Source organism: Tinamus guttatus, unplaced genomic scaffold (assembly GCF_059628265.1).
Source record: "Tinamus guttatus ecotype Peru unplaced genomic scaffold, ASM5962826v1 Tinamus_guttatus_pri_ptg000030l, whole genome shotgun sequence".
Taxonomy (NCBI): Eukaryota; Metazoa; Chordata; class Aves; order Tinamiformes; family Tinamidae; genus Tinamus; species Tinamus guttatus.
In genome coordinates this window covers 3,293,269-3,316,999 of record NW_028288564.1, presented here as the reverse complement: position 1 = coordinate 3,316,999, position 23,731 = coordinate 3,293,269, and the positions used below count along the sequence as shown (strand labels likewise).

General features: G+C 38.7%; 1 protein-coding gene across 1 annotated transcript; it reads right to left on the bottom strand.

Moving 5' to 3' along the window:
* Positions 1-490: 490 nt before the first annotated feature.
* On the bottom strand, positions 491-22,953 carry DCUN1D2 (defective in cullin neddylation 1 domain containing 2). Its single transcript, XM_088530443.1, has 7 exons — positions 22,869-22,953; positions 20,521-20,737; positions 17,298-17,466; positions 13,990-14,120; positions 4,042-4,124; positions 1,738-1,834; positions 491-1,007 (listed from the first exon to the last, which is right to left on the bottom strand). The coding sequence occupies exons 1-7, from the start codon at positions 22,869-22,871 to the stop codon at positions 928-930; spliced, it is 780 nt and encodes a 259-aa protein (XP_088386569.1). The 5' UTR covers positions 22,872-22,953; the 3' UTR covers positions 491-927.
* Between the last annotated feature and the right edge of the window lie 778 nt (positions 22,954-23,731).

The following is a 23,731-nucleotide window of genomic DNA, read 5'->3' as shown; positions in this document are numbered from 1 at the left end:
TGTTTATTTTTGTGGGACATGTCAGGAATTGCACTCATAACATTGTGTTTAGCTAGAATTTATGATATGTTTCAGGCTATTATGAAGCCTAAAAAATAAATCACACCAATTCATAATTTAAATAAAATAAGCAAAATATATAATTGAAAACCAATTGAATATGATAATCAAACATGAATTATAAAAGCATCTTTGGTTAAGCTCTACTTTAAAATGCTTGTCAAAATAAAAGTTGGATTTGCAACATAATGCAGGGCAGCAGTCCTTCCTCAGTAGTCCTGCTGTAACATGTCCAAGACCTGCATGAATACAACAATGAGGATGTTAATATTCTTGGGAAAAAAAGATGTGACCTGTCTGTACATCTAAGAGCTTAAAAATATAAATTTAAAATTTCAGCAATAAGTAAAAAAAGTGTTTCTCGTTACAATTCTGTATTAGGGCAGATTCACAGAGCTAACTTTTATAAAAATACAACATACTGCATAAGTTTTATTTAGGGATTTAATTTATATACCACAAATACTGCTTTTCATATAAGTACAATATAATACAATTTTATTCATGTAACTGCTGGTGTTCACTTCGGATCATGAACTGAATGGCATGCTGTGCTGTCAAAACTTTAATAAAATGGCCTCTAGTTAAACTTCTCCAAAGTATAAAATCATGCAAAATCTACATCCTATATCATACAACCAGTACAATAATTGAAGCCAATAGCCTACAAACAGCCTGGACTATCTTCTGAGTGTGTTCTTGAGGTGTCCACAAGCCAGCCGTCATTTTCGTTAGGCAGAAAGGAGGAATTTCAGTCTCATCATGACCACTGAAACCAGCAACAGTGTGCACAGTTATTGGCCAACAAATCTTCGTTACCTAATGCAGTTCAGACTGCACATTTAGTCCATTTTGACGAGTCTGGGGTTAGGAAGTTTTACGCTTTCCTCCTGTGACTACTGGCCGTGCATATTCCACAAAATCATCTATAAGAACAGGCCACGCTCCTAAAGGGAAGTCAAGCAATTTAGAAAAAAAAACGTCATCATTAGCAATAAGTTATTTTACTCTTAAAATTGTACCTTACTTCAACATTTCTAACATAGCCTGGTTCTAACACACATGACTTGATGGACACTTGATAAAGCACCTAGCTAGTAGATCAACACATTTAAATCTCCTCTTGCAGCAACAGTTCCTACTACAAATCAAATATATTCAAGGCATAATCTACACCACCAGGTTTAAATTTAGCTGAGAACAAAATCTTAGTTTTCCTATTAAAGTCATTCATAATTTGAAAAATATTTCTGTACACATTCATCCCAAAGCAGGATTTGCAGGATTAGTGACAGAATGCAAGCTGCATTTAGGCTAGTAAAAATATGCTTTGGTTGACATTCTTGCAAGAAGCAGAATGATATATAGCCTTGCTGATAGCAACATTTCTGACCTGAAATATGGTTTAATGGGGACTTCTGTAGCATAACAAATTCAAATAAGATGTGCTATATAATGGCCTGACAGAATCTTTAGTTTTACTGACATATTAAAGCAAACTTGGTTAGCCAGCTTCATGTTAACTTTTTGGTAATAAGCACAACACTCTATTTGCAGCTACACCTTCATGGGTAAACAAATTAATACATCAAGTAATAGTAGGTTCTGTTGCTCATTCAGAACAAAACTGTAATTCTGCTATAACGATGTTTGAAAAGTTACTCAAGCAATTGTTACCTTCTTCATCATAGTTGGACATATCATCTGCAATCATATTTCCAAAGTCTAATAGAAGATTCCAAGTATCCTTTGGGATGGATCTTTTATGATGTTCCTACAAAGGAAGAAAACGGTACTGCTGAGTAGTAAGTAGTTTCAGCTTTCAGAGTAGTATTTTATACTTTTTCGCACTGAAGTTGAGAGTAACCCATCACCTCAGCCTCTCTGATCAACTATTATCTCCATCAGAGCTCCGTATCTTTTTGCTCCACTTCTCCCCTCTCCAGCCTCTTTCTCAGTCAATCTTATTCGCCATTCCCACACCCTGGCCCAATTTCAGGTATCCTCCTTCTGCACCACCATTGTGCGGAAAATCTCGCTGTCAAGAACTGAATGTCCAAAAGGAGACAGAGGAGTCCTAAAACTTTATTCGAATAAAGAGAGATCCCACAGGGATATGCCCGGTGGACTCTCCCTTTATTCGAATAAAGTTTTAGGACTCCTCTGTCTCCTTTTGGACATTCAGTTCTTGACAGCGAGATTTTCCGCACAGCCCCTTCACATATTTGTTTCCAGTCTGGCCAGTTTGAGCAGCACTCCAGAAAGCCTTATTCCTAGTCAGCTTTCTCCAAGCTTTCAGTGCCAGCCCTTCCAGCCTCCCTCTCAGCCCCATTCACAGCTGCTGGCTCCTGCTGCCCTCCTCTGCGCTGGCACTGATGCGGCCAGCTGGGGCAGGCAGTGGCAGCCCCCCTTTTCTCAACCTCTTCTTCCATCCACATGCTCCCACGGGACCTCCTCAGCCAGCTGTGGTATTGGCTGATCTCTTAGGAACACAAATGGTTAGCCCAGAGGAAAGTACTAATTTATTTTTGTCCTCAAATTGTTTTCTGGCAGCTTAGCAAAAAGAATCAGCTCAGGGAGTGAGACAGACTTCTTCTGGCAATAATACTTTGGTATATTCAGGAGAATAAACTGGATTACTTGAAAAGTTGAAACTTCATCAAAACTAGGTTGGACTGTTGTCCAGCAAAGCATAAAACACGCCTCTCTGACACAAGCCAAGCATCTTATCTTTACTGCAAAATATGACAGGCAAACACATCTTTGGAAAACTTAAAAAACAGAAAAAAAAAAACCCCACACCTAAAGATTCCTAGCTTGCTACTCCCCTAGGTTATTTTTTTTTGATCTAAATGTTTCTTATGAAACAGACATACTACATGCAAGACTTTTAAGTTAAATATTCACAACAAAGACAAATGTGTTTTATACCAGACTCTCTATAATAGGTCTTGAATTAAAGACTTGCACAACTGTTTGTCATATTATATACTCAAATCAAGGGAAGGGAAGCATTAAGATTTCCTTAGAAATCTTAGCTTTCGAAGTCTTTAATCTTTTCACAAGTTCTCTTGGTGAAACAAGGGTATACGGTCAGTGGATAAAATACACTGTCGAAAAAACCTCACTGGTTTAGAAGAGAGCTTATAAGAAAATGTTCTAAAAAGTATACACTTCACCTATTATTCATTAGCTCATAATAAAATGTTCTAAAAAGTGTATACTTTGCCTATTATGTATTAGGGTTTATGGGATAAAACGTAGAAAGACTTTTCATTCTCCTAAACTACAAAGAAAAAGTTAAACAGAAAAAAAAAGATGAATTATATCTTATATAATGTCAGATAATATAAGTTTTTGCAAACACACAAATGCAAAAGAAGAAACACAGATGAATGAATTTGGTCTTTAGTGAGAATATTTTGTGATTTCTAAAGTTCAATTTATGCACCTTTATTCAACCGCCTACAGACTTGTACTGATAATAGAAAACCATTAAGATTAGTTCCAAACTTTTATCTAAAGAATGAGTCAAAATAATTACTCAGACAAGAACTTTCACTTAAAACTAAAAGTCTCTCAGTGTTAAGGCAGTCATAACAGAACTGACATTTCGAGAACAGTGAGTTTACGCGTTCACACTACAAAGAGCAGAACACGGTGAGGTTCACGGCTCACAACAGGCACAGCTGGCTGCGAAGGAAGACACCGCAGGTTCAAACTTCTTTCAGGCAGAAGCTTTCATGAGGGGGAGACCACCTTGTGTGCGTTGCCTTGACACATCTTTTTGCTTTATTCTCAATTAGGCAATTATACATAGAAGATTTAATCTGGCTTGATTTAAGAATATCGTATCAGTTTTTAGAAATACTCAAAGGAAGTAGTCAAACCTCCTGCCTTTTTCTTTATTGTATGCATCAGCTATACAAGTGAGAGTGCTGTGGACTAAGATATCCAGGAAGAAATGCAGTATGTACTTACCAGCAAAAATTTATTCCAAAGATCTAGAAATTTAAACCTTCCTGATAAGACTAAATTCCAATATGCAATCGCCATTTCTAGATCTGTAAGAAAAAGTAACACAAATACTCTATGTATTAAAATTGTTGCAGTCACACAGTAAGTGCTTTATCTAGTAGGCTGTGATACAGATGAAAAATATTCTTTTTAAATCATTATGAATAACTGCTATTCTGTAGTCACTGACCCAGAAAGGAGGAAGACAAGTAGTAACATTAAAAATTGCATATAGACTATTATAACTATTAAAAAAATCTTCTTGTCAACATCCAGCAGGGCAGGATTTAAGTTACTTTTAATCCACAGAAACAGAACACAGTAATTATCAGTAACTCTGGCTACAAGAACCACACAAAACAGTCAAACATGGAAAACATCAATTAGAAAACCTAAACATTTAAATTTGGAAGTGCCAATTCCTTTAATTTATAGCACTTTATACATGGACTAGACTTCAAGAGGATTTTGAATAAAAGGGAGGTGGGGGCAAGATTTGCCTGGAGCACGATAATTCTGCAGCACCCTTTACAGCAATGCAATTTGCTTTTCTAGAATCATTTAACAGAGGAATACTTCTATCCAAAACTGAAAATGCAAGTTCAGGAGAGGAGGTTTTATTCTATACTGCCAGCAAGGATATAAGAGCAGAGCTTCTGCATACCAGCAGTAGGATGCAGTCATGCCACATATTCAAGCAGAAGAGCATGGGCAATGAGGTACAGCATAAGGGTAAAACTGTTTAAGACCTGTTTTCATTCTCAGCAACACAAAATGCCCGCTTGTTTCTGACTGAGGCCCCACAGATAGCAGTGCTAAATATGTGCACACTGCTGTGTGACCACAAAAAAAAAAAAGGCCTTTTCTTAAATAACAAATTGATTTTACTGTTTGCTTCTCCTGTAAAACAGGTACAAAGTGTGAAAACTTAGTAGAAAGTATTGTCATGGTATATCCAAGAGAAGCTCGACTTCCACCTAAAGGAAAGGAACACGGTATCTGGAATTCAACTTGTCATCTTACAAATCAAAAGCCAGGGTTTTACCTCAAATCAAGCTGCAAGTCTGAAACTTCCAGACTTCAACACAGCCAGTTCCCTAGAGTCTCTATAACAATGGGCTAGGGCCCAGACATCAAAAATGTTAAGTAGACAGTTAGCAGACAGTTAGTAGAAGATGACAGAGATTTGGTAAACATATACAATTATACGACATTAATTAATACGACATTATTAATTATACAATTATATATACACATATACAATTATACGACAACAGCTCCACAGGTGGGTTTTTTTTTTTTTTTCAATTGTGATCGGCATGTCTTTCAGCACAGAATTTACTTTCTGCCCCAATAAACTTTTTCAGCTCTTGCTGGCTTTGCCACCACCTATTCATAATCATTTCTCACAGAAAATAAGCAGAACAAGTCAGTTTATTTCCTGCTTAGATATACAGATTTTAACTCATAACAGTCATCTCAAATGAAAAGCAAAAGAAATTGAAAGGGAGAAACTCAAAGAATATTAAGGGTTTCTCAAATTCACTGTGAAGTAACTGGCTTTGGCCCCATTCATTCAGGTTTCATTATGAAAGTCAATCCTTTCAAGCCAACCTTGTAAATCTCTCCTGTGACAACATCGAGTAAAAATTTTTCTCTTCAAAGTGCATTTATGGCATGAGAATTTTTATACATTAGATTAAATATTCCCTGGAAAAAGGAAGATCACATATGGGCAAAGAAGCAAAGACAGATGAAGATGCCATAAAAAGTTAAAAGGGAAAAAAAAGGCAACATTTCCTCGATTTGTTTCCCTTACTCTCAAAATATTTCAGTATCATTAGCTATCAAATGTTGCACTTCATGTAGGCCCTTCTGTGTAATGCCTTGAAAATAGAAATTGTTATTATACACTGGAACAAAGCTTCATTATCTAGATGCCCAGAAAAACAGTTAAGTTGTGCATGCATACAGCATCCACACAGCTTTCCGTAACAATCCTCTTAAAACTAGCTATGTATCATTTAAACATTTTTTAAAAATTTAAAAAGAAATTTTAATTTATATATACAGAAGCTAATCAAAACTAGAGTTCAATGAGAAGGGGAAGGCGAGTATAATACTTCAAAAGAGCTTCTTATACTTCTGAGTTATTTCAATAATGAGCTCTTCCCAATCAGACGCAAAACATTTTGCATGTAGCATGATCTCTAAAAGATTAAAACCTCATTCTAAAGTTATGTTAAAACATAACTCGTTGCCTGATTGAAGAGAACTTGAAGTGACAATAAATATCTCCTACATCGATTGTGCTAATTTGGTAATTTTTATGAGAGCCTTCATCTACTTTCAAGGTTTAATCAGAGCTCATTTTGTTAATGAAAGTTTTCACTGATTTTAATTTTTCACGGAATTAGACTCTTACATAGCAAGAGAGAAACGCCCTCCCCCTCAACAATTAAGAGTTCCTTGTCCTTTTACTACGATTCTGAGCAACAGGAATGAAGTTGGTAGATACAAGTCATCAAGAAAGTGAGAAAACAAAGATAAATCCTACCCTCCAGCCAATACCTTCCTATCTGTTGCTTTATGAGGAACATGAAGTTAAGTTCATTTAGACCTGCTGTGCCAAAGCAGCACTCTGGGAGCGCAGCACTCACCTGTCATCGTCTACTAGGGAAAGGTGTCCAGCTCTCCTGGATTGCCTTTCCAACAAAGCTCTTCGTGAAGTCATATTTGAAGCTACCAAAATACTAAAACTATTTCACTTACATTACTGACCAAGCTTAAAAGTAAAAAGTTCAGAAACTCTAACTGGTGTCCTCATGATGATTTTTAAAACTTTAAGCTATTTAGAATAATATTAACCACATCTGCCTTTCTAACCCCTAGTTAGCATGCTGACTAAGTTCTGCACATCATGACAGTCTACCATGTTTTAGAGCTTGGAAATAAATCATTTATTTTAACTTCACCTTTTGATATTTACTCATGGTCCCCATATTGCCTTTTACTTCCTGTATTAGTTTAATCCTGACAATATCGTAATGCTTCATATAAAACATCTATATGAAGGACTTTGGGCAGCTTCTTAAGGTTCACTGGGGATTGGAGCATCTCCTCCATGAGGAGAGGCTGAGAGAGCTGGGTCTGTTCAGGCTGGCAAAGGGAAGGCTGAGAGGGCTCTTATCACTGTGCATAAATATCTTAAGGGAGGGTGTCAAGAGGATGGGGACAGACTCTTTTCAGTGGTGGCCAGTGATAGGATGAGAGGCAATGTCCACAAAATAAAGCACAGGAAGTTCTGCCTGAATCTGAGGAAAACCTTCCTGCTTGCGAGGCTGACAGAGCACTGCAACAGGCTACACAGAGAGGTTGTGCATCTCCTTATCCAGAGATATTCAAAACCTGCCTGGACATGATCCTGTGCAATGTGCTCTAGATGATCCTGCTTGGACTAGATGATCTCCAAAGATGCCTCCCCATCCCAATCTATGATTCTATGATTCATTGCTCACCAATGAGTTTTATCCAAGGAATACTATCCCAGACTATAACGGCAGTATTTTTTTTTGTAACAGGAAGTATTCCCTGGTCCATTTACAGACACAAAACAAACCATTATAAGAGAATACACCTCAGAGATTAGAGGTGCAATATTTCAGAGTTTGGAGTCCCTTCACTTGAGGCTTTCTCTCATCATTGCATTAGCCCAGACTTACTCTATGCTCCTGAAATGAAAAAAAAAAAAAAAAAAAACCAACCAACTCTCCTATTCCTAACACATCATAAGAAAATAATCTGGACAGATACAAGGCACAAATGTAGGTTATCATTCAATTGCCTTGTAGGAGTGTTTAGCCTATGCAAGACATCAATCTTCAGACGTTCTCTTTATGGTCATGTAATTTGCCCTACGGTATCACTCAGTTGATATTCTTTGATGTCTTTCCCATGCCATCCTCACTGTAATCACAGGCAAAAAAATAATATTTTCAGAAAGCCAAAATAGAAATTATACTGCATAAAAATAATTATTTTACTTCCATAAAATTCCTTGACACTATGCAGACACTGGTACAAGTGTGGAAACTGTCATGAATATATCTAAAGAATGGGACTATCACACTACCTGACCAACAAAGGACAAATGAATACTTGCAAGATTCAATGAGTTACTTGATTCCTTGTGTCCTCGTCTCTCTGAATGATTTTAAGTCTTCTTTGGCCTCCAAATTACTATGAACATGGACAGAAAAATTAGTTCCTTTCTTAGTCAGACATGTTTCTTCTAGATAGTAAATACAATTCGCGTTGTAGAACAGCAAGAAAATACCATCAGGATTCAACCTGAAAGCCCTTCACCAAACTGCTAAAAGTTTACACCTAAATAGCCTGTATCTGCAATTCCCCAAAGGGGCAGGGGACAGGGAAGGGGCACAATACGGGCACTGAAAATGACTCAATTCAAATTCCAGCTGAGTTGGACCGATTAATCCCTGCAAAGCCATAAGCAAAGAGCTCCCCAGCACTCTAGGCAAGTAGACATTTGCTATGCAGCATCAGAGTTAAGTCCCTGCGGAACCTAAAGCACAGGGAAGCACGGGGAAGCGTGAGGATGCAGATCTCTGAGCAGCTCCACAAGTATCTGACTGTATTTATTAAGTGTAGCTCAGCAGCAGCTATGCTGAAGGAGTCTGAATCCATACAGAACTCTTTTTGCTTGTTATCTTAAGCATCGGTTGGACAAAAACAGGTAAATTGCCTCTGAATAGGAGCTAGGCTCAGAAAGACAGCTAGGAATTGAGTGCAAGCTAGTGAATCTTGTTGTAGTCAGTGTAAAAAAATCATTCTCTGATATAGCTGACCTGTTCTGATAAGCTACAGCTGATGACTGAAAGTTGGCTCTATATACATTTCCCAAATACAAGTCAAATGAGTTAAAGAATCAAAGAGGTATTACTAGGACTGGTAGCTATACCATGCTCCTGATGTTACTATGGCCTTTTTTTTCCACTTACAGTACCCTGTCCTATACTAAGTTTTTCTAAATTACTGGCCTTTTGAGAATGAAAGACAAAAAGTTAGTAAGAACAAAGCAAGGGCCATAAGCACAGACCAAAACTATTGAAACACGATTCAGATATAATAGTCACAGATCTTTTTCACAAATAATCATGAAATTCCTTGATTGATTTTGGCTTTCCCTTGTTTTCTTCTACTGCTACTGGCTTCTGTATCTACTCACTTTTACCCTACAGATGGATCAGTCTAGTCTTTGATAAAAAGTGGAAGAAAACTTGGTAACTGGTTAGAGGAGAGAAAGCAGGAAAAAAAAATAAGAAGCAGCTCTCTCCCTGCTGTCTGTCTGTCCTTGCATATTAGGCCTGATAGCATGCTGTAACACATCGTGATCTATTTTGAGAATTGAATGAAACAATCTCAAACTGTTAAAATCATCTTTGAGATTCTGAGGATGTCAGATGAGATTCTAGGCGACTGCACTCAAATATTAATCATTGGGATTTTCTATCAAACTGGAAGAAACAAAACTGGACCAGTCTTGTAGCCCAACACACTAACTAACAATATCGGTAACTGAGATGATACAAAGAAAACTTACTTAATCTGCAAGTAATACAAGGCCTTGAAAAGGTATAGCACTGGAGAGAGCAGGACTGGAATTCAAAATTGTCTGGATAAATGCAAAGAAGTGTTGAATAGATAGAAAATATTTTTTTAGAAAGAAATGTAAAGTGTTGTTAGCAAACAAGATGACAACCAACTGGGTGCACAGTAGTTCTGCAGAATTCCATAAACAAAGGATCATAATTGTTGCCAGTATTACTAACATAAGCAAACAATATGGGGATATAAAGCAAGGAGTGAAATACCTAGGGCACACCAAATATCTTCCTACTGCAGGACAAGAAACAGATAGATAGATAACAGGATAAGGTTAGAAACAAACAAACCACCACTATCAGAGACCTAAAAGACAAAATTTAGCAGGGTAGTTTATTTTACTAGACACTAAGTGAGGACATAATATAGTTGCTAAATATATGTAAAAAATTCTTAGTAACTGTACGGAAATACACACCTATGTAATTTACTCTGGACACAAGTATCAAATAAAAAAAATCAGCAATGGAGATTGCAGTTATAAGCTAGAAAAAGAAAAAAAAAAAACAACAATAGGTGTGATCAAGCACTGAAAAAGACTGTCTGAGCAGGAGATCTGTCACTAGAAATTAAGAGAATACTAAGTGAAGGCAGTGGCTCCCAAACCTTTTCAGCTAGAGGATCACCATGAAACCAGTCTTGATTTTTCTTGCAGAAAGCTACTGAAATGCTAAGCTAGTCTATATTGCTAACATACCATTGATACTTGATTAGAAAAACATCTGTTCAGGCAATAGTCAATCCTGCTTGGCAAAAAGGAATATATTAAATAACTGTTTATCTAAAACAAGTGTCACTTATGATAGTTTTGCTCTAATCAGAAGCATGTTAAGATATTGATACAGCAATAAACATGACTCTTGGATAGAGCATTTGTGCTTGGACATTTTAGAGACATTGGAGTAAACTTATTATTTCAGTACATTAAGATAATAAGCATGAAAAATAACTGTATAAATGAGTTTTCTTCGGCCTTCACGTGCATATTTTTTTCTGGTGAGCTCTAGTGTCATGTCTTTTATTAAAAAAAAAGAAGAAAAAAAAAGTGTTAGAAGTTAGCCTGAAGGATCCAACAGATGTAATTATCTCCTCAGAAAAAGACTTTCTTGTTTGCTACTGGTACTTTAGCAACGTAGTTAATTTTCAAACAGGAACCTGAGATTCGAGTAATATTCTTTTAACAAACAGATCGCTGTCCTAAACCAAAATTAGAGCTGTAGCTACCAGGGGTGGTTATTTAAGTTTTCTGTGTAGTAAAGCAGCAGTGAATACAGTGAACAGTTCATGACGCAATAAAATATTCTGTAATTGAAAGTCAGAAAATGATTCCTTTGATTATTTCCACTTTGTGAATTAAGATCATTCACTGTTTCGCAGTCGTACATATCAAAGAGGAATCAATGCTCCCAGAGGATAAAAACAAATAACGCCCAAGTCTTCTTTGAACCTTATTTTCTACAAACTAACTGGCCTATTTTGGTCTTCAAAGTTGTAATTCAAACGTGAGTACGTTATGTGAATAAATACACAAAGACCATCACAGGAGCATCTAAGCAGCAACGAATTAAAGGCAGCCCAAGCACGGCAGTTGCCCAGGAGCACCCTACACTTTCAGAGCACTGCCCACCATCCAGTACACATGTGGGGAGGAAGGAGGGATTCACAGCTCAAGAGGAAGCAGGGCAGAACTAGGCAGAAGTCAACACCAGCTCATTTGGTAACAAATCTAACTGTGAGCTCTTCTGTTTCACTGTCCGGACTGAATTCCTAGAGGCATCTTGAACCAAGGCTCCAAACTTAGTAAGAGAGAAAAAGACTCTCTCCAAGCTCCTGTATCTCCCTGTCACGCAATCACTGAAGCACAAACAGCAAACACCTCTAGATGACTTTGGAGAGAGGAAGGGAGAGAAGACGAACCAACTATTTTCTTCCAGAAAAAGAACTGTATAGAGAAGGGGATATAAAATAAACAGAAAAGGTAAAGACTGTACTAGCGGTCACTGAAGGAACTAGAGTTCTCAGCTCATATTGAAGCCTCTGTAAGATAATTGACTAAACTTCTGCTTGCTGAATGCTTTTTTTCCTGCTGAAAGGGCAAAAATAACTCTCAGAATAATTGTAACAGGAAGCAGTAAGTTCTAGACAGCAGCCTATAAACTTCTATTCTCCTCTTCCCTGATTCACTGAATATATGGGAATTCCCTGAAAAGATCCCCACTCCAAACTTGTACAGTGTTAATTTTTATTTGGCTAAACTATCATTGACCTCAAACACACAGAAATGCCATGCTAGTCAATCTGGCTGCTCAGCACTCTTCCTATGTGACCTGCAGTGGCCCCAGTTCACGCCACAGAAGTGGGATGTATCTACAATGAAACAAGAAATGTAGCACCCACTTTTAGTTGACCTTGGACTATTTTACTATCTAAAAATCACCTTAGAAAAATGAGAAAGTCTGACAGAAAAACCCTCCCCCAATACAGCCATGTAAAAACTAAGAACCACTAGCAATTAAGAAAGAGTACGACTAGAATTAATAAAATCACTCAACTAGGAATCAGCAACAATTCCATCACCTCTTTCTACAGTGTATTTTAAGGTTAACTTGTCACTTCTGTACTTTGTTTCTCCCAGTAATACTTGAACTCTTAACACAGGAAGGTATGTAGGAGTTTTATTGCCTACAGGTCCATTCTTACATAGCAGAGGGACATGCTTTTAAATACAAGGGTCTCCATTCCAAATAACAAGAAATAATGGAAAGCAATAATGCTTCCTTCTTCTTGCTCATATCAAATAAACAGCACATTCAGTTCCATAATCTGGGTTGGGCTCCTTCCCTCCTCCTCTCTTTGTACAAACATAGATGAAAAGCTTCTTGGACATATTTCCCAAGTATACGAGTTTCAATTTGTACCTGAGCCAACTCAAACAGGAAGCATTTGTAAATTTCTTCAGGTATCCCATAAACTCCAACCCTAGCTGTAAGTGACTTGCCTTTTTCTCAGCCTAGAAGTACTAACCATTATTGAAGAGTAGCAAGAAAATGAACGATGAGTTCATGAACTTCAGTTCTGCTCAACTACAAAACCACTGTGTTACACTGCCCAGTTAAGTTAGTAGGGAACAATAAAAAAGCTGTACTAGAGGACTACAGCATTTTTGTTTCTGGAAAGATGGCACACGATCCACAGAAGCATGCCACGTAACAAAAAGAGAATTTGCTGTCAAACATGAAGTAGAAGGGAAACTGATAAAAAACTGTCCACAAAAAAAAAAAACAAGAGACACTGGGAAAGACAAAAGCTAATAATCAAAGTAACACATAAGAAAGAATGAGCAACTGGCCCCTTCTCTTGCAAATATTTTTGCAAAAAAAAGTATTTACTAATATGTATTTACCAACAATGGCAGAGTTAAAGTGACTACGCTTAAAAAGAAACAACAAAAAAAACAAGAAAACACCCACACTTCTCCTGTTGCACAACCAGAACAGTGATGATGGTGCTACTCTAATAAGCTTCACACAGAAGAGTTTAATTTCTTTAGACACAGTGTCTTTTGAAAGTGGACGTCAACTTGAAAGAGTATCTGATGTCATCTTAAAAATGTTTTACTCTCGTTGAAAACTCAGTAAATGTGTTAATTTGAAGTACAAGAATAAAGCATTGGAATTTAAACAATGTATCCATTTTGCTTCAGCAATACAAAGTATAGATAAGGATAAAACCCAAACTTTGAAGAAGGTAAGAATTAAATGTAAGTGTATTTATGTCTATTTTCTGGAATTATATCCGCAGTAGGTTGGTTGTTTCTGTTTTGTCTTAGTCCACATTTTAGTGTAAAAATTCCCCAGAGGTCAGCAGACTTTTGACCAGAGTTTTCGCTCTCTTTTTGAGCTGATATAAGGAATTTGTTTCAGTTTTTGCTGAACAAAACAAAACATAAAGGGTTCATCAGATCACTTTTTTTGCAGTAATGATGGCAGGTTTCTAACTAGAGGCACTTACTTTGATATGAGGAGATAATGTCAAAATAGGAGAAAACCTAGTTAAATTCTTTATACCAAAGTATCATTAAAGAAAAAAATAATTGAGAAAATAAATCAAGGAAAGAAACCAATAATGAATTTGCTCTACAATCATCACTGTGACTAGTTTATAAGTGGAGGCACTTGGAACAGTTTGCTCTTTGGAGATATTTTCTTGATTTTTTTTTCTACTTACCTAAACCTTTTTGTCCAGGGTTTTTAGCAAAGTTAAAAGTAAACTGATAAAAATCTTTAAACTTTATTGGATCCTTTAGCTCTTGTTCCAGTCTTGGCAATAGAGCTTTCAGTTTTTCTGTGCTGTCACACCTATTGCAAAAGAAATTACATTATTTGTAAATATTTAAATATTTAAGAAATTTGGACTCAGAATTTCTAATATCAAACAGAACAAGAACTAAAATAGTAGTTAAGAAGCACAGAGCATTTTGCTAGTTAGCATTCTTTAAAACACATACAATCATAGTTAGCCCAAATATTAGAAGGCTTCCCAGCAAAATGAACTATTACATGCAGTCATCTTCTCCCCACCATGGTCCACACATGGATAAAATCTAGAAAAAAGATGAGCCTTTCCTAATGTCTTGAAGGCCAGCAAACTGTTTAACAGTCTAATACAAGTAAAACAAAGATAGAATCAAGTTACTTAAGTCCCAATTCCAAAAAAAAAAATGTATCCCTTAACATGAGACTTAAATATTTCCAGCAACATCATTTGAGCTGACAAAATGCAATTTTGAAAGAAAAAGGGTTTCCCCATACACCCACGAATCAAATGAATATTCAAGGTTTTGGGGATATTACCAATACTTTCTTAGATTTTTTACATAAAATCGAAAAGAAAGTAGTTTTCAAAGAACTAGCTAGCCTGAAAAGTTATTGCACTTAAAATTTCTCAATGGCTAATATAATTCATATATTTCAAAGCTTCAAGAAAAAGAAAAGAGAGTGAAGTGGAAACATGGAAAGAAGTGAAGAATTCTACCAACGGCCTTCGACTGGAAAGATGTTTCATGGGGCTTTGGTCTATTTAAGGGAGACACTCACTTACACTATCCAGATGGTTCTCATTCCCTCTCTACATGTACTTCAGGGACTGAGACTCAACTAATTCTTTTTCATTTAAAACCTCAAAGTTTTTTTAAAAAAATCTCAAAAGTTCCCTAGTACAGATGCTGCATCTCCTCTATGTAACAGGAACTACTCTGAATTAAAAGCAAGCAGCATATTAGATGCTACCAGTTACGGTCCGACCATATTCCCCAAAACCCAGCCTGCATGTTGAGCAGAAGAGAGTAAAAATAGCAGATTTCTGTTGAACTGCATCCAAGAGTCATTAGGGGATAGGAGTAACCTGATAATGAAGGGACAAAATACAGCCAGAAGCCACATGTGGCTCAACAAAACACTTCTTGTCAGATACATCAGATAATACTGGCAGCCTTTGATATAGCAGCACGAGCACTTGATTGTTGTCTCCATGTCCATGGAGAGCCACATATTATTACAGCCCTCTTCCCATCTGACCCCGCAAAAAAAAAGGAAAAAAAGAAAAATCAAACTGAAAGGGATAAAATAAAGAAGTGGACCTCAGGTGATATCAAAAGTTGTTTTATCACAATTTCTGAATATGCTTACCTAAACCGGAAAGCTTAGAAAGAGGTCAATAATTGATAAGGTCAGCAGCAAGAGACTGCTAGGCCCCCCGCTCAAGAAAAAACCTGCATTTTGACTGAGGTCGCCACCTTATTAATGCCTTTCTGCAGTAGACCAATCTAAAACCAAATTAAATTATATTAGCACAAAAAGTATGCATCCAAAAAGTAAACTCTAGTTCTCCACCTACCTAATGCAATCTGTTCACAAAAGTCACTTTAAGCCTTCCAAATATGAGTATGACTGCATCTTTTCCAAGTAAGTTATACATAAAATATTATTTTGTGGTGATAAGTGCTTGATTGCTAGCTTGATTTGCTACTAAACAGAAACAACATGGTTTAACCTCAAAGTCACTAATCCAGAAGTTTCAAAATTCAGGAAGAAATTTTTTGAGGTTACACCAGTCAGACTAAAAAACCTTTTCTACCACTAAAATCCTGATATTAACTTCAGTTTCTTAAAGATATGCTGAACAACAAACTGTCTAGCATACAAGACAATAAAACGACTGCTTGTAAAACCAGCCAAAAAAAAAAAAATGCATTTGATGACAAGATAAGGGCATCTTTTATCTGCTTTTATCTACGTCTTCAACAGTGAGTGAACTCTATTTTTCATCCCCAGTGACTTTCAACTTTAGCAGCACACAACTGAATACAAAATCATAATGCAGCCATGCATGTGCTTTCATGAGTCACACCAAGAGACCAATACGTTGCCTTCCTTGCTGTACAGTTGGGAATTATTTTGCTTCAGCTTTGCTGACGTCACTGCTAAGGTTTTGCAGTACAGCACCAGTTGAAGGAAGAGAGGACACTAAGGTCTTTGGCACCTGTAGAGCTTACACCACCATTACCAGGGACTGAACGGATGGCCTTTAACAGCTAAAAAACATGAGTCTTGAAAAAAACCAAGAGCCTTGTCTTGGAAAAGAAAGTCTAGAACTTATAAGCAGTAAGAACCCAAACTGATTTAAACAACATAGTTAAGTAAGGCTCTGAACAGTGAGAAGAAAACAAAGCGAGTATTTTGATCTGTTGTGGATCTGAAAACACAAGCAACTCATAAGAATTTCGACTCTGACTTCTCTCCATCAGTTTACAGAACTTGCCCTCATGGAAAAGTGGTAATGGCTGGCATGCTACCAACACAGAAAGTTTTATTCCTCTAGCAGTAGCTCATCTGCTTTAAGAGAATATAGTCTTCATCCTCTCATTCCCCTTTCCACTCTCTTTCAGACAACTCAAATGCTTTATTGATTATTTGTAACTGCACTATGAGGGGAAAGAGCTGTTGCAGGTATAAACTCCAAGATGGTCAGAAGATAATCACTGTATGGAAACTGAACAGTCGCCAAAATACTGATTCAATAGCTTTGTTAAAACAAACAAACAAAGTGCCTTCTATCTATCTCTCCACACACCACCATGACAATTCTGCAAACGCCAGTTTAGTGCCAAAATGGCTAACATGGTTATCTAGTAGGTTATTAATAACTTCTTTAACTTATTAAGTAACCATGTTAGCCATTTTGGTGAGATCCAGTAAGAAGCTGAGACTCTCCAAAACGAACCAAGCGTGACTATTGTGCAAATCCAGTCACACAGCATTGCAAGTTTTTAATACGTTCCCTTTTACACTGCCACGACGCATCTACACAAAGGCCTGTGTAGTCTGCCAGCACGGGTTACTTGGGCACAACAGAACTGTAACAACACAAGGCCACAAAGAGTATTCAGAGTTTCACATTTGATTCAATTACACACATCTTAAACAGAAACAGAGCTCAGGCCTTACACTTTGAACTGCGCAGAAACGGATACTCACCCCAAATCTGTCATGCCATCTACAAATTCCTTTTTACTGAATTCACATTGAGTAGCTGCCCTGAACTTCCATGCTACAACCAGAACACTGATACTGGCAGGGTCCAGGCTTAAATCATCACAGAACTGCTGAATACCATCAATTCCAATTTTATTTTCATCTTGTGGGTCTGCAGTTCAAAGCACAAAAGGGAAAATTACCATTATTCATTAAAATGATTTATGAAAAGTCACCAGCACAGCTTTAACATGATGCATAACATAGGCCTTCTGTTTCACATAAACTTCACGAAACTATGTCTTTATTTGAAATCTAGGTAATTTTAAAAGTACCTAAAGAGCAGCTATAAGTAGATTATGTATTTGGCAAGCTTCTTTAAGAATCAGCTTGCATTTTTTTCCTACATTCACCAGCTGACTTTAAAAATATAGTATTTTCTTTCCACATTATTCCATCAAAGATCTGAATAAAGAGGAAGAAATGCCAACTACAGCTGAAAAAGGGTAAGGCTAATAAAGTGTGGACATGCTTGGTAGTTTAACATTTTGGGGGGAGGATTTTGTTTGGTATGTGCTAACCAACATACTGGTGTATTTTTGTGTATTTTTTTCCATGTTGTTATCTATGAGAAGGAATAAATTCACTTTAACTGTTTACAAACCAGTTAATAGATTTTTTATTTATTTTTAAGCTAGGAAAATCACCAAAAATTGCTCCAACACCTCCTTAGCACAACAGCGTTAAGAAAAGCAACACACCTTGAGAAACATTATGTTACAGTAATACTCAGTTTAATACTTTTTAGAGACAGAACTGCACTTCACAGTTACCTATGTTAGAATTTGTCACAATGCTAACATTAAACTTCATTTATAAATAATGAAATGCAACTCTAAAAGATAACAATAAATCTTTCACGGATAACTATATTTGACTGATTAATTTGTCTGTCAAGTTAGCTAGCTAATACCTATAAAATGTAGTAGCTGTTTAATTTTTGCTCTGGAATTTCAATGAGGCTGTAACAGAATTCTCAAAAAAAAGTAAAAAAAGTATTTTTCTTTAAAAAAATAAATCTCATCTCTCATTTTCAACAACTTACAAATAGTGTACAGCTTACAAACTACAGAACTGGTTTTCCCAGCTCCTGATAGGAAGACATTTCAGCATAATTGCTTTGCTATGTTAAAAAAAAAAAAACTCAAATAAATGTAAGACTAACTCCTTAAATGGGAAGCTGATAAGATTTTTAACTGCACTATGTTTTAAATTCTGATCCTGAAAGCTGATCAAAGAGCAAGGGTTTTTCTGTTGTTGCTTTAAAATAAGACCTCTTCCAGTATTTCAGTCACTACCACAGTGGCAAAAATGATAAATTTTAAATAGTGGACAGGAAAATAAGTTAATAAATATCTTCACCCATGGTATAATTCAATTGAAATTGGGGAGCTCTGAGCAGGAATAAGAAGTAAAGATGGCTGTTGTATGCCAGATTTGGTTTAACAACATGTAAAAATCATTTCTGGTATATTTTGGGAATAAGTGAAGAACTGAAGGCAAAAGGTATATGGGAGTGGGATTAATGGAAAAAAACCTGATGGATTTCAACAGGGAATGTTCCATATTTATTACCACTCCTGGCATCCAGACAATTAGAAAAAAAAATAAAAACGAAATCACTGTTTTGATAGATATACTGGATATTAAATAAGAAAACTAATGCAGAGATAGCAGAGGAAAAAAATACCTCTCAGATTTCAAACCTAATGCAATGTTTGTAGTGTTCTCTAGGCTCTATAGGAGAAAAGAACTCAATTTTGTCAAGAAGCCAAGGTGTAAATCTTATGCTACATGTAAAAAATGGAAAAGGTTCTTAGCCAAGCTTTTAACTATTTTCTTTCAAATCCTGTGAAAGTTTTAAGTTCACATGTTTCACTGTGATCTCAGTGTCAGAACTGCAAAGTTGTGTTGCTAAGCAAAAAAAAAAAAAAAAGGACACAAAACTCTAACAGTGACTTAACTTCCCATCACAAAAACCAAGCGGTGCAGTTTGCTGCTGCTAAAATGTGATGAAGATTAAATAAAATTTATGACATTCTTTGACTTTTAGAGATTTAGTAGCATTTTAAAACATATTTTTGACCCAACTGTGTTTCAGACTGACCAGCAAATATTGAAGAGCTAATAAGATTAACAGATTTCTTCACACAAGCAAAGGAAATACTCTAGTTTCACTGATCTTCTGCCCCTTTGAAATTTGTTACCATCTTATAATGAAATACTGAAAAATATCTATACTTTAAATGGAATACATTTAAAGAATAATGAAAAAAAGGCAAAAACGGTACTTAAAGAACAGGAAAAGGTGTGCATAAAGCCATTTATACATAAGCATTATAAAAGTATATAAAATCACAGTTGAATTGTTAAAAGTCCTTTTCTTAAAAAAAAAAAAGTTTTTTTTTTTTTTAGTTTTTTTTTTTTCAAGCCAGGTTGTGGCTGGTAATGATTTCACCTTGCTCTGCACTGATGTTTAATAAACAATGTATGTATTCTTGCAAAATGGCCTCAGTTCAAAAAGCTTTGTTACCTGGATCACACAAATTCTTACATTTACATAACTATCTTTTCCTCTTATTTTTTCCTGTTTTAACAATATTGCAAAATTACAAGAAATGGAAAAGAAACAACTCTGCCTTTGGTCCACTTCCTTGCAATTTTACCTCAAAGGCTCTCTGAAGAAGAGGAATATAATTTGTGCTGTAATATGTGATGAAAAAGAATAAACTAAGGATACAACTTCTAGATTAATATTTGAGTTTTCTTGCATGTTTTGTCAAATTCTTAGCCTTAATATTTTTTTTTATGTTAATGGGTAGCAACATTCCTATTTTTGGACTAAATTAAACAATTAGTATAGAAGTCACACGTATTGTTTTGCCACACAAACATGTGGCGTCAACATATATTTTCAGTCACCAGCAAAACATTAAGCAAGTGTCTTCACTTTTGCAGCTACCATATGTAGCCTCATTATAGGTTTAATTTCCTAATGTGAATAGACTTTGAATTCTACAGGAACATATTGAAAATTTGTGTGTTGAACATTAAGAACATTTTAAACATTTTTAATTCTTCTCTCTCTGCTACTAACTGCCTGGATGTGGCAGTAGGTGGCAATTTTGTAATAATAATAATAATAATAATAATAATAAAGTCTTACCTTTGTATCGATTATACAATTGTTCCAATTTCTTCCGATCTACTGAGTTTTTCATGGATTCTTTGTAGTACAAGTCTGGATTTTGGAAGTAGTTATCCGTTGCCACTTCTAGCTTCCATTCATTCTGCATTAAGCAGTATATAGCAGTCCTTTCACCAGCCTGGGTGAAGGCCATAAACTGGCGGACCTTGTCCTTCTGAGACGACTTAAGCTTATGCTTTGGGATGCAAAAGAAGCAGGAAAGCCAATGAAGCTAATCCAGAAGTTTGTTTCAGCATTCTACTACTAATGCCTATTTTTAAAAGGTTTTAGTTTTCTTGTTGGTGACAATTTTCACTTCAAAATTATAGGAAGACAAAGCCTTGTTCTTCTGCAGTTAAAAAGACAACGTTTTCTTCTGAAAATTTAAATGACAGCATCTATATGTACACTTCTAGCAGCAAATACTCGGGCAACAACAAATTCATATTTCTGCTTTACTACTCCCACATGCAATTTTGTATTCATTTTGTAGGACTCGTAAACACTCTTTTATCATATGACAACACAGTTATCTGCTGAAAAATAAGCCTATTAATTACATAAACAAGAAATACCAAAGACACAACTCTCAGATTCTGTATAAAAGCCCTTCATAAACTCTAAGACAGAAATCTGCTTAACGGCTCACCTAATATTTTCCCAGCTCCAGAAAACAATACAAACTTTAACCATTTTAAGTGAGCAGCTCAGTTACAAGCATTTCTCAACATTTTTATGTTAGAAACTATTATCACTGGAACACATACGAGCAAAAGAAAATAGATAATGCAGACATGCCAGGGATCTAATGAATGATAGAATGACAATGTGAAGTTCCTGTAGACGTGATCTTAAACAAACTCTGACTGAGGAAGTTTATACTATCTATATTAAACAACAAAGCAATCTAATATAGGGGCATGTATCTAGGAACTAGGAAGATTTTTACCTTAATTGCAATGAATTGTAGCAGCCATACCTATGTAACAATCTTAAACTTATGCAAAATCTGAGGTGTGAACGGGGACTTCATCTAGAGCAAACTTCATGTTAATATAGCTAAACATTTTGTCGTACACAAAGTTGGAAGGAGGGGGAAATGGCTTAATAACAGGGAAAAAAAGACAGTTTAATGTATGTTTTGATACCTTGTAATTTTGTTAAATGATCTTTAACATATTCTGGGCCAACAATGGAGTTCTCTGATAAAACACCTAACTTGCAGGCTACCGCTTAAATTAGGTGTAGTAGAAAAGATCACTTCACTAGTTTCTAAATATCAGAGAAAAAAACATTGTATCACTGCCTCAGGCTGCACTAAACTGTAAACATACAAACACCTCTCACTTCAGTTATCTCTTGTAAACATATGGATGGCGACTTCTTCACTACAGATGGTCCCAGACAAGAATCACATCATGTAAACAAGATAGGCATTTTGCTCTTTCCTTAACATTCTTCGATTATATATAAAAAAAGGAGAGCAACATACAAAACGGGAAAAGAGCCACAAGAGCAACTACAGTGCCTTTTGGCAAGGAAGTAATCAGTGACTTCTTGGTTTGCTTTATTCCTGTAAGCTCTTTGCAAACTCTCCTATCGTTGAAATTGATCTAGGAGAGCCTCTTAGCACCGGCACCCAACACGTAAGTTTCTTTCAGGCAATGACTTGAGCGAGGACGTTCGTGAAACACGGAGTAATTCGCAGCAGCAGGAGGCACGAAACACCACGGGACGATCCGCCCTAGCACCGCTCCCCGCTTCGCCGTTTTGCTCGGCGTTTTCCTGCCCTCTCCCTTCACCTTCGCCTCGGCCGGGGCGGCCCCGCGGCACCTGCGGCCCCAGCGCGTCGCGGCGGGGGGGGGAAAGGACGGGACACGCGACTCCAGGGAGGGACGCGGGATCCCGAAGGCCAAAAAAGGGAAAGCTTCGTGCCGGGCTCCGCCGCGGGGCAGCGCTCAAAATACCCGCGGCGGCGGCGCCGCTCGGCCCCCTCCCCCCTACCCCGCCGGCCCTCCCCTCCCCCGCCCCCGGTGACCTTCCCCGATCCCGGTTTGGGGGGGGGCGCCACCTCCGCGCGCGCGCTGCCGCCTCCGTGTCGCCCCGTGCCCCCACCGCCGCTAACGGCCGCCAACGGCCGCTCCTCCGCGGGCGCGGGTCCCGGCGCCCCCCACACCCGGAGGAGGAGGAGGGGGGAGAGGCGGAGCCGCGCGCGGGAAGGCAGGAAAGCGGCGGGGAAGCGCGGGGGGCTCGCGCTGTTTGTTTGTGTTTCCCCCTTATTTCCCCTCCTCTGCCCCCTCCCCTCCCCCCTGCTCCCAACCACCTACCATTTTATCACCGGCGCTTTGACCAACTTCACCGCCCGGCGCCGCCTCCCGCGCAGGCGCGCACCGGCCGCCGCCTCCGCCGCCTCCGGCCCGCCGCGCTGCGGGGCGAGGCGCCGAGGAGACGCGCGGCGGCCTCGGCCCGCGGCGCCGCTCGCCTCTCCCGTCAGCGCCGCGCGGAGGCGGCGCCCGCGGGGCCGGGGCGCGCGGCGAGCGAGGACTACAACTCCCGGCGTGCCCCGCGCCGCCTCTACGGGGAGACCGTTAGCGCGGGCGCCGCGACTACGCTTCCCGTGGTGCACCGCGGCGGGCGCGCTCGGACTACAGCTCCCGTGCGGTGCCGCGCTTAAAGGCGCCGCGTCGGCGCTCGGTACCGGGTGCCGGGCGAGAGGGGCGGCCTTGGCAGGGGAGTGAGCGCGGCGGGGGTCGCGGACGCCGCTGGCGTGGACGGGGCTCCCTCGCGCTTCGCGGAGCGTCGCGACTCTCCTTCCCCGGCTCCCTCTCCGCCCCAGGTGAGCGCGGAGGGAGGGAGAGAGGGAGCCGCTGCGCCCGGCGCCCTCGCCAGCCGGAGCCGCCCCGGGGAGGAGGCGGCGGCGGCGGTGGGAGAGTTGAGGGAGCCGCCGCGCTCGCGCCGTCGCCATCAGGAATCGTTGCGCGGCGCTCGGTCTCGCCTCCGCCTGAGTCCCCCCTTCCCCGGGACGAGGGCTCGGCCGAGGCGCCCTGGCCAGCGCCGCGGCGAGGCGGGCGCGCCGCGATGCCGCCCAGGTGCGTGGCCGTTGGGGCGGCCGTTGGGGCCGCCGCCCTCCGGAGGCGCCCGGCGCTGGGCGACGCGGTGCCGCGATCGGGGAGGGGGCGGCAGGCGCGGC